This window comes from Prionailurus viverrinus, unplaced genomic scaffold (assembly GCF_022837055.1).
Source record: "Prionailurus viverrinus isolate Anna unplaced genomic scaffold, UM_Priviv_1.0 scaffold_39, whole genome shotgun sequence".
In the NCBI taxonomy this organism is placed as follows: domain Eukaryota; kingdom Metazoa; phylum Chordata; class Mammalia; order Carnivora; family Felidae; genus Prionailurus; species Prionailurus viverrinus.
In genome coordinates, this window is record NW_025927607.1 from 5,054,326 (window position 1) to 5,069,114 (window position 14,789).

Genomic DNA, 14,789 nt, shown 5'->3' on the forward strand with positions numbered 1-14,789 from the left:
AGGAGTCCTGGTTTCCAAGGTGCCCAGCGGTGACGCCAGGGTGTGCAGGCGGGCTGGCGGATGGGCGGGTGGGGGGAGCCGGAACAGGAGCCAGCGCGATGGAAAGTGGGGGAGAGGGGATCCCCCCGCGCTTTCCCGAGCCAGCAGCCGAGTCACAGGGAGGTTTCCATTTATGGTAAAACACAGGAAGAAGGATCATCCCGAAACCGCCTCTGAGGGAGGCTGGGGTGATGTCACCCAGCCTGGACGCAGGCGGTGGTGGCCCTGGGAGGCAGCAGCAGATTCACAGCGATTTCTGAGGTTGGAACAGGAAATGGTTAATAGTGTTTGCAAATAAAAACTTTCTGTTCTATCCTGTTTTTGAAGCATTTCCCAGAAGTTAAAAAAGAACACCTAATTTATCTGCCCATTTTAAGAACCAAATTTTAAAAATGTGAACAAACTACTACACCATTTACTGCGCACAAGAATGAAGGGAGTTGGGTGTTTGTGAGGGTAGGAGGGTCACAGGAGATTTCCAGGTCCCCTCACTTTCTAAACTTTCTAGAATGCTGTTCGTTGTTTAAATGTGGACTTTTATCTTAAATTTCCGAATGCGCTTGTGTGTGTGTGTGCGTACGTGCTCCCGTGTGTGTGTGTGTGCTGTGTGTTCACAGGCGTGTGTGAGACACGGTTCACGTGAACGCGTCCCTGACCTCTGATGGTGGACGCCACTCGGGCTCCTTGCTGGCCACCGGCATGTAGACGTGGACGAGGGAGGGGCCCTGTCCTGCCCTGCACGCACCTGCTCATTTTGATGGAGAAACGAAACCTAACTGTCTACTAGTTTGAGGAAATCGCACTGTCAAACCAACTGTTTGCCAGTTTTTTATTTTTTCTCTTGCAAAATCACCACATGGCCGATTGGTTATGGCAGACACACTCCCGGCAAATACGTCTGTGGCCAATGTGCCAGCCACACACGCACAGCCTCATGGGTCCCCAGGCCCCTGGTCTGTCCCTTCTTTGTCCAGGGTGGTCTCTGCTCCTTGCAGGGCAAGCCCCCATCCCACCGAGGCTTGGAGGACGTGACTGGCCCCCGCCTGGCAGCAGCCGGGGGGACGCCAGGGCAAGGAACTTGGGGGCACTGGGAAGAGCCTGTAGGAGCAGATGCCGCTGCCTGCCTGCGGCCCAGGATGCCCGCCCTGCCCGCCTGCTGGGGGCTGGGGTCTGCGCGGGCAGCGTGTCCCTGGAGGTGTACAACTTCTGCTGGTGTTTGGAGGAGGGCAGGGGTGAACCCAGCATGATTATTGCCACTCGGATTTTCTCTCCTGGCCTGTCTGTCTCTCAACTTTTCTCCCTCCAGGCACACGAGGTGGGGTCCTGCCGACAGAGCAAACCAGCCAGCCAGCCAGCTGGCCTCCAGCTTAGACTCCTTTGCTGTGCTGTCCTGCCCCAAAGCAGGTACTTCTCTGGTCCAGCCTCGCAGTGAGTGGCTTTGGGGGAACCTGCCCAGGCCACGCCCAGGCCAAGAGGGGGACAGATGCTCTGAGCTCTGAGATCCACTCCCTCGGGGCTGCCCAGGGGTGAGGCCCTGCCTTCCAGCCCCCTTCTCACAAAGCTGAACTCAAGATGAGTGCCAGGCAGGCAAGAGAGGGTCCGTCGGGGAGAGGAGAGCGCCGTCTCTGTCAGGTGGGTGCAGTAGCCTTGAAATGGTGCCCCGTCACCCCTGGACTCTCCCATTCTGGAGCCCTCCGAGCCTTGGGGGTGGGGCTGGTCACAGAATGGTGGGCGCAGGTCAGAGGATGGGGCAGGCGCAGAGGGAGTTGCGATCAAGCCTCCAGAGCCTGTCCTCGGAGGGACCTGCATCCACGCGGGCGACGGCCGACCGGGTTCAGGGTACGGCACACCCCTCCGGAGTCGGCCATGTGCACACTCAGTCTCCTCCATCATCCTTTGCTAAAGAAGGGGGGGATGTTTATGGCCAACTGGCTTGTTAGTTGGCCGTGAGTAGCTGTTGCAGAGGGCTCGGTTCGTGGGTTCGGGAGGAGAGATAACCAGGCACGTGGAATGAGGCTGGTTTCCCTGGGGTTGGCCACCCAGGCCTTTTCAGCAGACTTCTAGGAAAGGTTTAAGGAAGTTTCTTAACCAAAAAGATTAATTTTGGGTTGGGTCAGTCATGATACCAAGACTCTTCCCTAAACTCAGAGGCAGGTTGTGGTCTCTGGAGGGGAGGAAACTGTGGGGTCGGCCACGCAGACGAGGCTGTGGTATGGCCCGGGGCAGAGCACGGTGCAGAAGTAGTCAGGGCCGCTGGGCTCAATCAGGTCACATACAGAGGAAAATCTCTGTGGGGACCCCCCCCCCCCCCGACCAGGGCTACAGCCATCCCCTCGGACCCCTGCACGGCGTGTGACCAGGACCACACGTGCCCACCTACACACAATGGCCATAGGTGCAGCCCCAGCATACAGGTGGAATTGCTGAGATTACCTGTGTGATAACCAAGAAAACCCAGAAAACAGTGCCCTAAGCTAACAGCGGCATCTGGGCGTGAACTTCTCTCTTGAACAATAATTCCAGAGGTGGGCAGCGCTGAAGTGATGTGGTGACTCCAACTGTCATCAAGGACCAGATGGTGACCATAGTCACCTCATGGTCTAAGAGGGCTGCAGGAGTGCCGGTCATCATCTCTGCATCGATAAACAGATGCCGGGGACAGTGGGATGGGGAATAGGTCTTCCCCAGCCAGCTGGTCCTGTATTATGGAGCCTTCCTGGAAGTGTGTCCCAATAGTTTCCTCTCCTGTCCCACGATTCCCCTTTGCTGCAAGACAGACGGATATCACATCACTGAGAGATCGAAGAAGTTTCAGAAATGCGAAACATGATGGGAACATCAAGTCACGTGCCAGGATTAGCTGCAGACTGGGCGAGCAGAGAATTCGTCAGCCGTCGAGAAGGGGAAAGGATTGCTCTGACTGAGTGCAGGTCAGCGAGACACAGAGTCCGGGGCCCCACAGGGGATGGGGCTCTGCCCTCTGAAGGCGCTGGCTGGCTTCACACCCTGGAGCTCCAGGGCCTTCCACAAAGCAACAGGACCAGAGCGCAACATCCCAACTCCTGGAGGGGTGGGAAGGGAGATGGGAAACAGCGCACTCACGGGGGAGAGCAGGGACCTGGGGACAGGCTGGCGGTCAGAGCGGAGGAGGCCCAGGCCGCCGGGAAGGCCCACGGAGCACGCTGGCCCCGGGGGTGGAGGCAGTGGTCCTGAAAGCCGAAGACGGATGTCCGACCTTCATCTGGGGGACGTGCGCGTGGACAGCGGCTTGCCCAGGTTGGGGCAGAGGCCCAGACACGCGCGCACAGTATGTGTCCTGCAGGGTTCCTTTGGCAGAAAGCTCAAAGCGGCAAAAAGAAACATTTCAGCTGGCGGAGCTCCAAGGGGTCCCCCCCCCCCCCGCCCCGTAGAGCCTCTGCAGGGGAGGGGCACCCAGAGAGTTTTGGGGGTGCCGTGCGAGATCTTTATAACAACTTGTGAAGCATTCTGTTTTAGTCATTTTTTTAGGTACACGTTTTACGTTTCTAGCCAATAAAAAGTTTGGAAAAAAACCATGGGAAAATTCACAATGATACATGTTCCGTAAAGTTCCTCACAGCCCTGTTTCTGATGGCAAAGAATGAGCACGGGTGGGGGCGGGGCACGCAGACTTGGGCTCAGCTGCGGACTGGAAAGATGTCAGATATTTCCAGACGGACGAGTACGGACCGCCGGCCGCGGTATGTCGTGGAGTAAAGAGGCCACGCTGTACGATAACATATTTAGCATGAGTTCCTGTACATGAAAAACAGATGCGAAAATTTACACATGCACGTGTGTGAAAAACATACGGATGTCAGCACCACAAGGATGATCATGTACGATTTGATTGTATTGCAGTTTTCCCTTTTTATTAATCTGTCCGTTTCTCGTTTTTTCTGAAATGAAAACGTATTGCTTGCGTAATAAAAAATGTTCAAGGGGATAAGGAAAAAGGCCTGTTTCTCATTCCTCAGAGACAAACCCGGTTGCCATGGAGACTGGATGGCTGTCAGGACAGCGATTGGCTGGTGAGGGTGCAGGATGTGGGATCCCAGGGCTTCCTTGGAGCCCGAGCTGGTGCAGCCAGCAGACTGCACTGCGGAGCCCGGCGCCAGCATGGACGGGGTGGACGTGTGGGCCAGCACCTTGGCCCAGCTGATGGCCAAGAGGAAACCCCAGGACACCTGGGAGCTGCTGCCTGAGGAGAACCTGGCCTCCGGGCACATGGAGAGTGGCGGTTTTCAGTACCGGCTGAGGGGGCTTTCCAGGTGCGCTGAGGGTGGGGGCTCCCTGTGGGGTGCTGGGGGGCGAGGGGCAGGAGCTGTTGAAGCACCGCCCTTGGTCGGCCCTGAGTCCAGGGCCCGGGCCGGCTGCGGCGGGCACCCTGTGGGCAGGGAAGAGGGGCACGCATCCAGGCTGCTCTTGGCTCCAACAGGTAGGTGGGCCCGGAGCGCGTCCTCCCTTCTGGGAAGTGGGGGTGCTGGGGGACAGCCTGTTCTGTCCTTCCCAGTGCTGGCAAGCTGGGCAGTGCTGGCCACCCCCGTCGGGGCCCTGCGGACGCGGTGGGAGGGCAGATGCTGGTGGGGTGATGCGACCACCCACGCGTGGGAGGCTTACTTGGTCACTGCAGCATCTCCCGGTTTCCATGGCAGCACTGACGGCCTAATGGGGGATGGGCAGGTGATGGTGGTCACACCCTGCCCTGCAGAGGGGCCTGAGACAGGGAAGCTGAGTCATGACTGTGACCGAAGGGGCCACAGGCCGAGATGGGGCTGTGTCTGGCCAGGGCCAGGTTGGGAACCCTAGTGTTGTGAGGGTCACTGCATGAACCCCACTTCTTGTCAGCATGATGACAGCAGTGGGGATGGGCCAGGCCTGCAGGGATGGGGTTCAGTGGGGGAGGGGGCCTCACAGGTCACCAGGGGGACTCCGTGGAAAGCCACACTCTGACACGGCGTCTGAAAGCCCCGGGGGCAGGTGTCCGGTGCCTGTCGGCTCTCCCAGGTGTTGGGAGAAACACGTCACTGTCCCACAGCCAAGCGAAAAAGCTGCCTGAAACGTGTGGTTGAGGGTCATAAGCACCCTTTAGCTGGTTTTCAGCTTTCGTGCAGGCACACCAGCGAGTGGCGGGGTCACACAGCACAGCCCTACATTCTGCAACACGTGGCCCTTGGCGTGCATGTTGATTCCACCGAAATGAAGTTGGAAGTGCGGCTCCCAGGGCACTGGCTGTATGGGTGCTCCCTGGCCACCTGTGGCTGTGTGCTGCTGGCCGGCCGATGCTCATGGAGCCCGTCCTCACCGGTGACCGCACTGTCTGGGGAATGCCCGCGTGTGGTCACTCGTCCAGGACCTGAGGGTCTGGGAGAGGGGGCCCCTGCCTGGCCCCGGGGCGTGCAGCCACAGAGACCCCAGACCAGCACCTTCCTCAGCCCCAGACAGCCCGTGCATGGCTCTCTTGCTCACGTGTTTAGAGCCAGATTGGACCCGTCGAAGAGGCTCTCTCACTGTCCTGCTGGGAGCCCCCAGCCCCTCCCGGCTCTCCAGACATCCCTCCCTGCCCCGACTTTATTTCCCTGTCACCTCCTCTCCTCTCGGATGGGGCTCTTCCCTCCAGGGCTTCCCCATGTTTCTGTGCACAGCTGAGCCATAGCAGATGCTCCCCCCACTCTCCCCACAGGTACCCATAGGGTGCTCCCCCCACCAGGTGTCCATAAGGATGCTCCACCCACCAGGTACCCATAGGGGTGCTCACCCCCCACGAGGTACCCACAGGGGTGCTCACCCCCCACCAGGTGTCCACAGGGGTGCTCGCCCCACCAGGTATCCACAGGGGTGCTTCCCCCACCAGGTACCCACAGGGGTGCTCACTCCCCACCAGGTATCCACAGGGGTGCTCCCCCTACCAGGTGTCTACAGGGTGCTCCCCCAGCCCCCCACCAGGTACCCACAGGGATGCTCCCTCCCACCAGGTACCCACATGGGTGCTCCCCCCACCAGGTACCCACAGCGATGCTCCCCCCCACCAGGTACTCACAGGGTGCTTGGCTCCTGGTGACATTTCCTCAGGGCTGTTAAGCCTGGGTCTTGAGTCCCAAAACAAAAGCAGCAGGACGCAGCAGGCAGTGCAGTGACCCCTCACGGGTGTCGGGCCGGGCTTCGTCCCTGAGCGGGTTTTCCCGCCAGACTGGTGGAAAAGAATTTGCCCTTTGGCTTTTCAGACTGCGGGCTGCAGGTCAGGGGTGTGTACCTGCCCGCTGTCCCTTCCCAGAGGGGGCGCGGGCGCTCGGCCCTGCCCGCCGCTCACGGCCCCTCTGTCCTCCTCAGGCTGCAGTGTGGCCGCTGCCAGTGGGGCTGGTCCTCGGCGCACGTGCACATCCTCTTCCACGTGTGGTTCCACCCGGCCAGCTGCCTGGGGCTGGTGAAGATGCGCCTCTGGGGCCAGCGCTGCCGACTGTGCCCGCCGGGCTCCCAGGGGGCCTGCCAGGTGAGTCTCCTGAACGTGCGGCTCTTCCTCAACAAGCTGGTTCTGTTCATCCTGCAGAAGTGCTACGGGGAGGGCCTCAGCGCGGACCAGTGCCCCGAGGTCTGCTTCGGCGAGCGCTGCGAGGCCTGCGACCTGGGGGTCTGCTTCTTCCAGAAGCCCCCAGACCCGGCCTGGGGGCCCGAGGTCCAGAGCCCCGGCTCCATTAAGGGCAGGTACACCTTGTACGGGGGTGACGGCGTGGCCTCGGCCGCTGCCGGCAAGCAGCTGCTCAGCCTTGGCAGCGGGCCCGTGGTCGACCGCTCCCGGGGCTACACCCCCAACTCTATCAGCATCCCCCTGTCCGTGTCCGACTTTATCAGGAACCCCGTGTCCGAGAGCAGCAACTTCTTTGAGCGCGACGACGACATAGTCACGGTTCCTTTCTCCCTTGTGGATGCGGGCAGGGACAGGGGGCCCGGTGCCGATGCCAGGGGCGGTGTCGGCCCCAGGGGGGGCTCCCTCCCGGCGGCTGACCCCCGCGGGCCGCTCGTCATTGGTAGGGGCTCCATCTACTTGCCTGCCAAGCCCACGGCCCCGCCCAAGGGCAAAGGGCTCCCGGTGAACTTCAAGAGCCCCATCTTCCACGGCCGAGGCCTCCTCATCAACAGCATCAGGCCCTTCCAGCTCAAAGGCTTCATCTTCAAGGGCCGGGGCTCCATCCCCAGCCCCACTGACACCGACCCGGGCGACCGGGGCCCTGCGGGGAGCAGCCGGTTGCCAGTGTCCTACATCGTCGGCCTCACGGATGACGGAGAGGGCTCCGTCACTTTCCCCTCGTCTTTGGCCAACATCGTCATAGAGGAGGACTCCTTCCCCATCGTCAACGGCTCCGTCACCTTCCCCTTCATCTTTACTGACGAAGGCACAGGCAAGGGTGCTTCTGCGGGCGTCACCCAAGGCAAAGAGGAGGGGGGCGGCGGCCAGGGCCCCGCCGTCGCTGGCCGGGAGCCCCCGCGGGGGCCCCACGCCCGCAGACCCGTCACCATCAGCGAGGGCTCCGTCACCATCCCCTTCTCGGTCTTCAACATCATAAAGTGTGTGGGCCCCAGCTCCACCGCCAGCGGCTCCCCGAGGGGTGGCCTGGCCCCCCGTGGCCAGTCCCAGAAGAGGAGGCGGCCGCGGGCCAGGCTGGGCAGGTCCTGCCCCGAGCCCGGCTGGGAGGAGGACTTGTGCCCCGAGGACGGCTGCTGCAGGCCCTGCTTCGACCCCTACGAAGAAGTGTGGATCTGGGTGTCCATGACCGTCTGCATCCTGTGGATTATGTACCTGTACAAGTTCAGCCCCTGACGGCCAGGGTGAGGCCGACGCCCCCCGTCCAGTCCCCGCTGCGCCCCTCCAGCAGGGCCGCCCAGGCCGCAGAGCAATGGGACCCCCGCCCCTGTCTGCACCCCCGGGCCCCCTGCCCCCCCTCCCTGCCCTCCCTGAGCTGAGTCCTCTGACAGCTGGTCCTTACCCTTCCCTCCCCTTCCCACTTCCGTGTGTGTTCTGTCTCTTGATGTGAGTCGTGGCTTCGTGGATGTCCACGCCGTGATTGTCCGCCAAGCTGCCCACGCGTGCTCCAGGCACTTGTCTGTGTGAGTGTTACAATCCAGTAAAATAAAAGTTAAACGGAAAAAAACCCACAGTGCTCTTGGGCTGAGTGGAAGCCAGCACCCGGAAGGGTTGGAGGTGGGCGGGTGTGGCGGGCACCTCCCTGCAGGGACCCGGTCGTGCCCAGCACTTGTTCCCCTGATGGCTTCTGGACTCCCTGCCGGGTGTGCTGGGCCGGGACGCTCTGCCCTTTGAGCACGGGGACGCGGGCCGTGCACGAGCCGCGTTCCTGTGTGGACCCCTGGGACCCTCCTGGAGCAGACCACTTGCCACACCCCCGCCGCTCTGGGAAAAGGTAAAAGCCCCCTTGAGCCGTGGTGAACTCCCTGCCCCCCGACCTGCCCCAGGACCCCGTGCGTGACAGCACTGCTGTGGTGGGAGAAGGGCCGTCCATGCCAGAAATCAGAACCCTCCCGTCAGCCACACTCTGGATTTCTGTCTTCAGAGGCCACAGGGCCCACTTCTAAGGGGCAGGGGTATTGGGCTGTGCGGTTCCCAGCCAGGTGGAGGCATGACATTGGGCATGACCATGTCAGGCCCCCATGCCCTCCTTCTCCAGGTGGGGCCCCAGGGAGGTGGGGAGTTGTCTGCAGGGACCCCGAGGTCTGAGATTTGGGCAGCGGGGGGTCAGATGAGAGGGTCTGGGGAAGCCTTGCCTTGTGGGGGGGGGGGTGCTGAGTGTATGGTAACCTTCGTCCAGGGCTCTGCCCAGTTGCCCTCTGGCCTGACCTGGATCCTACAGGTGCATGTTGGGGGAGGCACGGGGACGGGGTGCTCCTGCACCGACTACGTTGTTGGATGGGAGAGAAGAGGTGCAGGTGAGGCTTCAAATACCAGCAAACCCAGAAGGTTCTGCCCTGCCCTGAAGGCCAAACCTGTGTGGGACACAGGGTCTACAGACCTCAGCCAGCCTGAACAGGAGCCCTCACCTGATGCCACTGGGACCCGGGGCAGACCTAAACACAGACCCTCCAAGTCCCGTCTACACTGGGTGAGAGCCTCACTGGGAGGGCAGGACCCACACCAGGTGAGAGCCCTCTGTCCTGGGGCAGCTGCCACCCCGCCCCCTCCCCCTCCCCCCCCAACCCTACCCCCCCCCCTGCCCCGCCCCCCAGCATCCCATCTACACTGGGTGTGGACACCTACCCGGGAGTCTGTTAGGGAGGTCCGACATGGGCAGGTTCCCTGTCCTGTCCCCACACATGGGTCCTCGCCCAGCTCACTGGCTTCCCTGGAAATGACTGGGGGGTGGCAGTGCCCACCGAGGGATCTGCCGCTGGACTCTCTCCAGGGAGGGACACTCTGCCCACAGTCGCGGGGGTCCCAGGGCAGGACCAGCGTCCCTTTGGGATGGGCGCTGGAGACCCTCCTGCCCCACGAGGGTGGGGGTCGGGAACCCTGCCAGGGGCTGGCCAGAGGGGCCTGTCCTTCCCAGAGGACCCCCTGGGGAGCACCTCCCTCAGCTCAGGGACCCTGCTCACCAGGGCTGCCCTGGGGAGGAGCTTAATATCTGAAACCAGGGTCTCTTCTGATTGATTGAGGGATGGAAGCCTCCCACCCCACTGGGGGAGCCCTGGTGAGAGTCAGGAGGTAAGGGTCCACCTGGTCCCTCTGCCGGTTGGCCGCGTTGGGCCCTTTCCATTCCCGCTCCCTCCTCCAGCTCCCGGCCCCTTCTCGAGCCCCTGACACCCTAAACCGCCCCGGCCCCTGGCCCCCAGCCCAACCCCCCTCAGTCCCTTCCTCTTCTCCTGACGCCTGCCCCTCTTCCAGCCCCTCCCCTCCCCTCCCCTCACCCCAGCCCCGCCCCTTCTCCGGCCCCGCCTCCAGCTCCTGGCCCCCCGCGCTGTCCTGAGGCGCCCCCGTGTGGCCGCTGGCGGGACACGCAGCCCCGCGATGGCGCGACTGATGGCAGCTGTTTAAATATTTCTGTTTAATCAGACGGTTTGTTAAAACCCAGCAAACTCCATCCGTCATCGACATCATTAACATTAGTCTTTATGAATAGCTAAATTTCATTAAATTATTAATAATTAACTCATTAAGAATTAAGTTTCATTAATAAGACCGATAGCAAATGCGGAGAGCAAATGCACTCGCTCTGTGACAGATCCTCATCCTGGCATCCGCATCCGGGCACACCAGCTCCTTTGAGCGCCTGTTTACCTTCGTAATCACGGGAGACTGCAGGCTCACAGACACCGGCTAAAATGCCAAGGCGTGCCTGGGACGCAAATCTAGGACAGCCTACACCTGAGTCTGCACCTGAGACTGCACCTGAGCCCACACCTGACCCACACCTGGGCCCACATTGAGTCTGCACCTGACCCACACCTGACCCACACCTGACCCACACCTGAGCCCACACTGAGTCTGCCCCTGAGTTCATGCCTGACCCACACCTGGGCGCACATTGAGTCTGCACCTGAGCTCATGCCTGACCCGCACCTGGGCTCACACCTGAGCCCACACCTGAGCCCACACTGAGTCTGCACCTGAGTTCACGCCTGACCCACACCTGGGCCCACACCTGACCCTGTACTTGAGTCTCCACCTGATTCCACACCTGTCTCTTGTACAGCCTGAATGTCCAGGTTGGGCCCAATTCAGTATGATGTAGCAATAACTATTTTTGGGAACTCAATCAATAATAGAGACACTGAATGTCTAAAACATCTCGAAGAGAACCAAAGGCAGACACATTTTAAATGCAAGTACTGTCAGTTCAGCCAGAGCCGGGGGGTGGGGGGTCTCAAAGTGTGAACAATTTCCTGGTTTTTGGTAAATGTTCTAGTGAAGGAATGAGTCACACTTCCTGCGTGCCAGGGACTGAGCACAGCGATGTGAGCTTCTCAAGCTGGGGGAAGAAGGAAGGGCCCTGTGTGTGCGGAGGGGGGCTTCAAGGAGACCTCCTGCAGGGCAGGGGGTGACAGGGCTGCACCAGACAGACCCTGATTAGTTCATGCCCTGCACTGGGACGCAGGCGGTGGATGGGCACTTTCCCAGGCCCTCTCCCTGAGGGCAGCCACAGTGCACCGTCAGTCCCAGCACATCCCTGCCACGGCTGGCCTCCTGTAGGTACCAGATGCCCTTGCCCGAGGCCCTGGCAGGTGGCTTCGATCCCACTCTGCAAACTCTATCAGCTGGAATCCTGACTTCGAACTGTCCCATCTGAAATGCTTTTCTATCATCTTTCTTCTGAGTTGAAAAGTCAGGACAATTTGTTGATTTTGATCAGAAAACACATCTATCCTATACTCCAGCCCTTCTCATCAGCAAATGTAGTCTGGCATTGTTTTCCAGAAAATTCTGGAAGGCTCTACCATTGTAATCACAAAGGGGCTGGGTGAGTGTGGGGTCAGAGCCAGGGCAGATCTTAGGTCCTCCTTCAAGCACCAGGGAAGGGGTGGGCCTGCCTCCTGGAAGAGCTTGTCCCCAGGCGCCCACAAGAGCGCACACTTACCACTTGTGACCTGAACCTCCCCCTCCGTTTTTTTTTTTTAAAACCTTTCTTAACGTTTATTTTATTTTTGAGACAGAGAGAGACAGAGCATGAACGGGGGAGGGGCAGAGAGAGAGGGAGACACAGAATCGGAAGCAGGCTCCAGGCTCTGAGCCATCAGCCCAGAGCCCGACGCGGGGCTCGAACTCACGGACCGTGAGATCGTGACCTGAGCTGAAGTCGGCCGCTTAACCGACTGAGCCACCCAGGCGCCCCACCCCCTCCGTTTTTATTAGGAAAGTGATAGGAAACATTCTAACTCCCAGAAACGCAGGGTTCAGGAGCCGCTTCTTCTCCCTGCTTCCTGGTGGCACTGGGGCTACAGTATCATTTTCCTTAGATCACGGCAAAGTGGGACTTTCTGTGGTGTGTAAAAGTCAAAATAATTCTATACGTAACACGATGTGTGTGACAAACAGCTGATCCCTCCCTGGCGGCCCAGCGATCCCCCTCCCCCTCCTCTCTGCTCCAGCTGTTACTTCTCTGCCTGCCCGGGAGTTTTGACTTTTCCAGCGACGGCCGCCCTGGGCTCCTGGCCACCTCTGGGCTCCCCCGAGGGTCGGGGAGGCACTGGACGCTGACCGTGGGCCTCAGAGCAAAATGGCTGCGAGTCCTTTCCTCCAACGTTGACTCTGAGCTTCCTGGATCCCCAGGCCTCTCCTCCGCTGCCTGGGCGTTACTCACCCCCTGCTGCCCACGGGAAGCTTGCCGTTTCCACTAATTTTCAGCTAGGTTTTGACAGGGGCCTGGTCCCGCCAAGCACAGCCTTAGCGTAACCAAGAGAAGCTCTCTGATTTTCCTTCGGCGAGCGGCGTTAGAACGGAGCTTTTTAAGAAAGAAGGGCCACCCTCAGCGGGCACTGCGCACCTAGCCGCAGCTGCCACGACCCGGACCCTCTTCCTGACCCTATTTCGGAGCCTCCGGCGGGTGCCGGGCCCGTCACCGCCTCTGTGACCCGACGCAGGGGTAGTGGCATGTCCGTGTGGCCTCGGTTTGCATCTCCTTCGTGACTCATGGTGGCAGACATCCGTGGTAAGTGTGCCTCACACACTCGACAATGATGTGTTTTCGGCAATTGTTGGGTGCAAGGTTCTGTAAACGTGCATCCTGTCCGCCGGGCCGCCGGTGCTTCTAAGTCCTTACCTGTTGCTGAAGCGTCTGAGCCCCGCCCTTCAGTTCTGCCCGGTTTCCTGTTACATTTTGAAACTCGGGTATCAGGTTCACCAGGATTTAGGATTTTTAGGTCTTCCTGGCGGCTGATTCCTTTGTCACGATGATTCCTTTGTCACGATCCGGAGCCCCTCGTTTCCCCTGGGACGCCGCGTGGTCTGACGTGGGCACCTCAGCTCTCTGACGCTGGCCGGCCGGGCGCACCCCTGTCCCGGAGACATGCGGCCTGGGTCCCCATGCTTGAAGTGGAGTTGGGTCCTGGCGTGCGTCTCAGTCTGATGACCTCCGTCTTTGTTTCTGCCTTTGTGTTGTGTGCACTTTTCCATACAGTTGGCTCGGAATCCCCCTTTCTTGTTTGTTTCTTAACAGTCTTATCTTGGCATTTGTTTTGTATCTGTTCTGCTTTTTCTTCCTCGGTTCCTCCACTCCTACCTTTTTTCAGAATTTTTTTGGCACTTCATTTTCTAAAATGTTTATTTATTTATTCATTTAGAGAGAGGGAGAGAGAGAGCGAGAGAGAATGTGTGCCAGTGAGCGGGGGAGGGGCAGAGAGAGGGAGACAGAATCCGAAGCCGGCTCCAGGCTCGAGCCGTCAGCGCAGAGCCTGGCTCAGGGCTCGATCTCGTGACGCGGGGATCATGACCTGAGCTGAAAGCAAGAGTCAGACGCTCCACCGACGGAGCCACCCAGGCGCCCCTAGTATTTCACCTTAATTTACTTCCTCTGCTGGCCTCTTAGTCGTGCCTCTTCGTGCTCTGCCTTTTGTAGTCGTTCTGGGGATCATGACTGGGCCCGTGGCGTGCCACAGGCTGTCGGCCCCTCAGCGGGTGTGAGATCCCAGCGGGAGCACGAACCCACACTCTTCTGGCCACCGTGCTCCCTTCCGCACACACTCGAACCGTAATCGCATACTTCTGCTTCATGAGTGTGCGCCACAGGTCAGGCTCCTTGGGAGGCCGCGGCTGGCTGGGAGGTTGTGGGCACAGACCTGTCACCGCAGACAGGAGCTGAGAATGGCGAGGGGGCCGCCGTGGATGGGTGCTCAGCCACTGCCCGGGCACTGCCCCCGGGAGCCGGCGGCCTCTTCAGGCCGATCCCTCCCTTCTTCCCTCTCTCCCCTCTCCCCTCTCCTCTCCTCCTCCCTCCCTCCCTTCTCCCCTCTCCCCCTCTCTCCCTCTCCCTCCTCCTCTCCCTCTCTTCTCTTCCTGCCTCCCTCCCTCCCCTCCCCTCTCCCCCTCTCCCTCCCTCCCATCTCCCCTTTCCCCCTCTCCCCACTCCCCTCTTCCTCCCCCTCCCCTCTCCCTCTCTTCTCCCCTCTCCCTGCCCTTTCCCTCCCCCTCTCCTCTCCCTCCTCCTCTCCCTCCTCCTCTCCCTCTCTTCTCCTCCTCCCTCCCTACCTCCCCTCCCCTCTCCCCCTCTCCCTCCCTCTCCTCTCCCCCTCTCCCCCTCTCCTCCATCCTCTCCCTCCCTTCTCCTCCTTCCTCTCCCTCCTCTCTCCTCCTTCCTCTCCTCTCCATCCCCTCTCCTCTCCCTCCCCTCCCCTTTACTCTCCTCCTCCTCTCCCTCTCCCTCCTCCTCCCTCTTTTCTCCCTCCCTCCCCTCTCCCCCTCTCCCTCCCTTCTCCTCCTTCCTCTCTTCTCCCTCCCCTCTCCTTCCCCTCTACTCTCCCTCCTCCTCTCCCTCTCCTCTCCTCCTCCTCCCCTCTCCCTCCCCTCCTCTCCCCTCTCCCTCCCCTCCCCTCTCCCTCTCCTCTCCCCTCACCTCTCCCTCCTCCTCTTCCTCTCCTCTCCTCCTCCCTCCTCTCTCTCTCTCCTCCCCTCTCCCTCCCCTCTCCCTCCCTTCTCCTCCTTCCTCTCTTCTCCCTCCCCTCTCCTTCCCCTCTACTCTCCCTCCTCCTCTCCCTCTCCTCTCCTCCTCCCTCCCCTCTCCCTCCCCTCCTCTCCC

At 60.6% G+C, this 14,789-nt stretch overlaps 1 protein-coding gene across 1 annotated transcript; it reads left to right on the plus strand.

Annotated features, from left to right (window-relative positions):
* The first annotated feature begins 302 nt into the window (after nt 1–302).
* On the plus strand, nt 303–8,070 carry RTP5 (receptor transporter protein 5 (putative)). Its single transcript, XM_047846599.1, has 4 exons — nt 303–1,671; nt 2,817–2,969; nt 4,035–4,328; nt 6,388–8,070. Exons 3-4 carry the CDS (start codon nt 4,102–4,104, stop codon nt 7,871–7,873), a joined length of 1,713 nt encoding a protein of 570 aa, XP_047702555.1. The 5' UTR covers nt 303–1,671; nt 2,817–2,969; nt 4,035–4,101; the 3' UTR covers nt 7,874–8,070.
* The last annotated feature ends 6,719 nt before the right edge of the window (nt 8,071–14,789 follow it).

Excerpts from the sequence above, each read along its gene's own strand:
- RTP5 (XM_047846599.1), top strand. The coding sequence starts at position 4,102 with ATGTGGGATCCCAGGGCTTCCTTGGAGCCCGAGCTGGTGCAGCCAGCA. Across the intron at positions 4,329-6,387 it reads CGGCTGAGGGGGCTTTCCAG|GCTGCAGTGTGGCCGCTGCC; the intron begins GTGCGCTGAGGG and ends TGTCCTCCTCAG.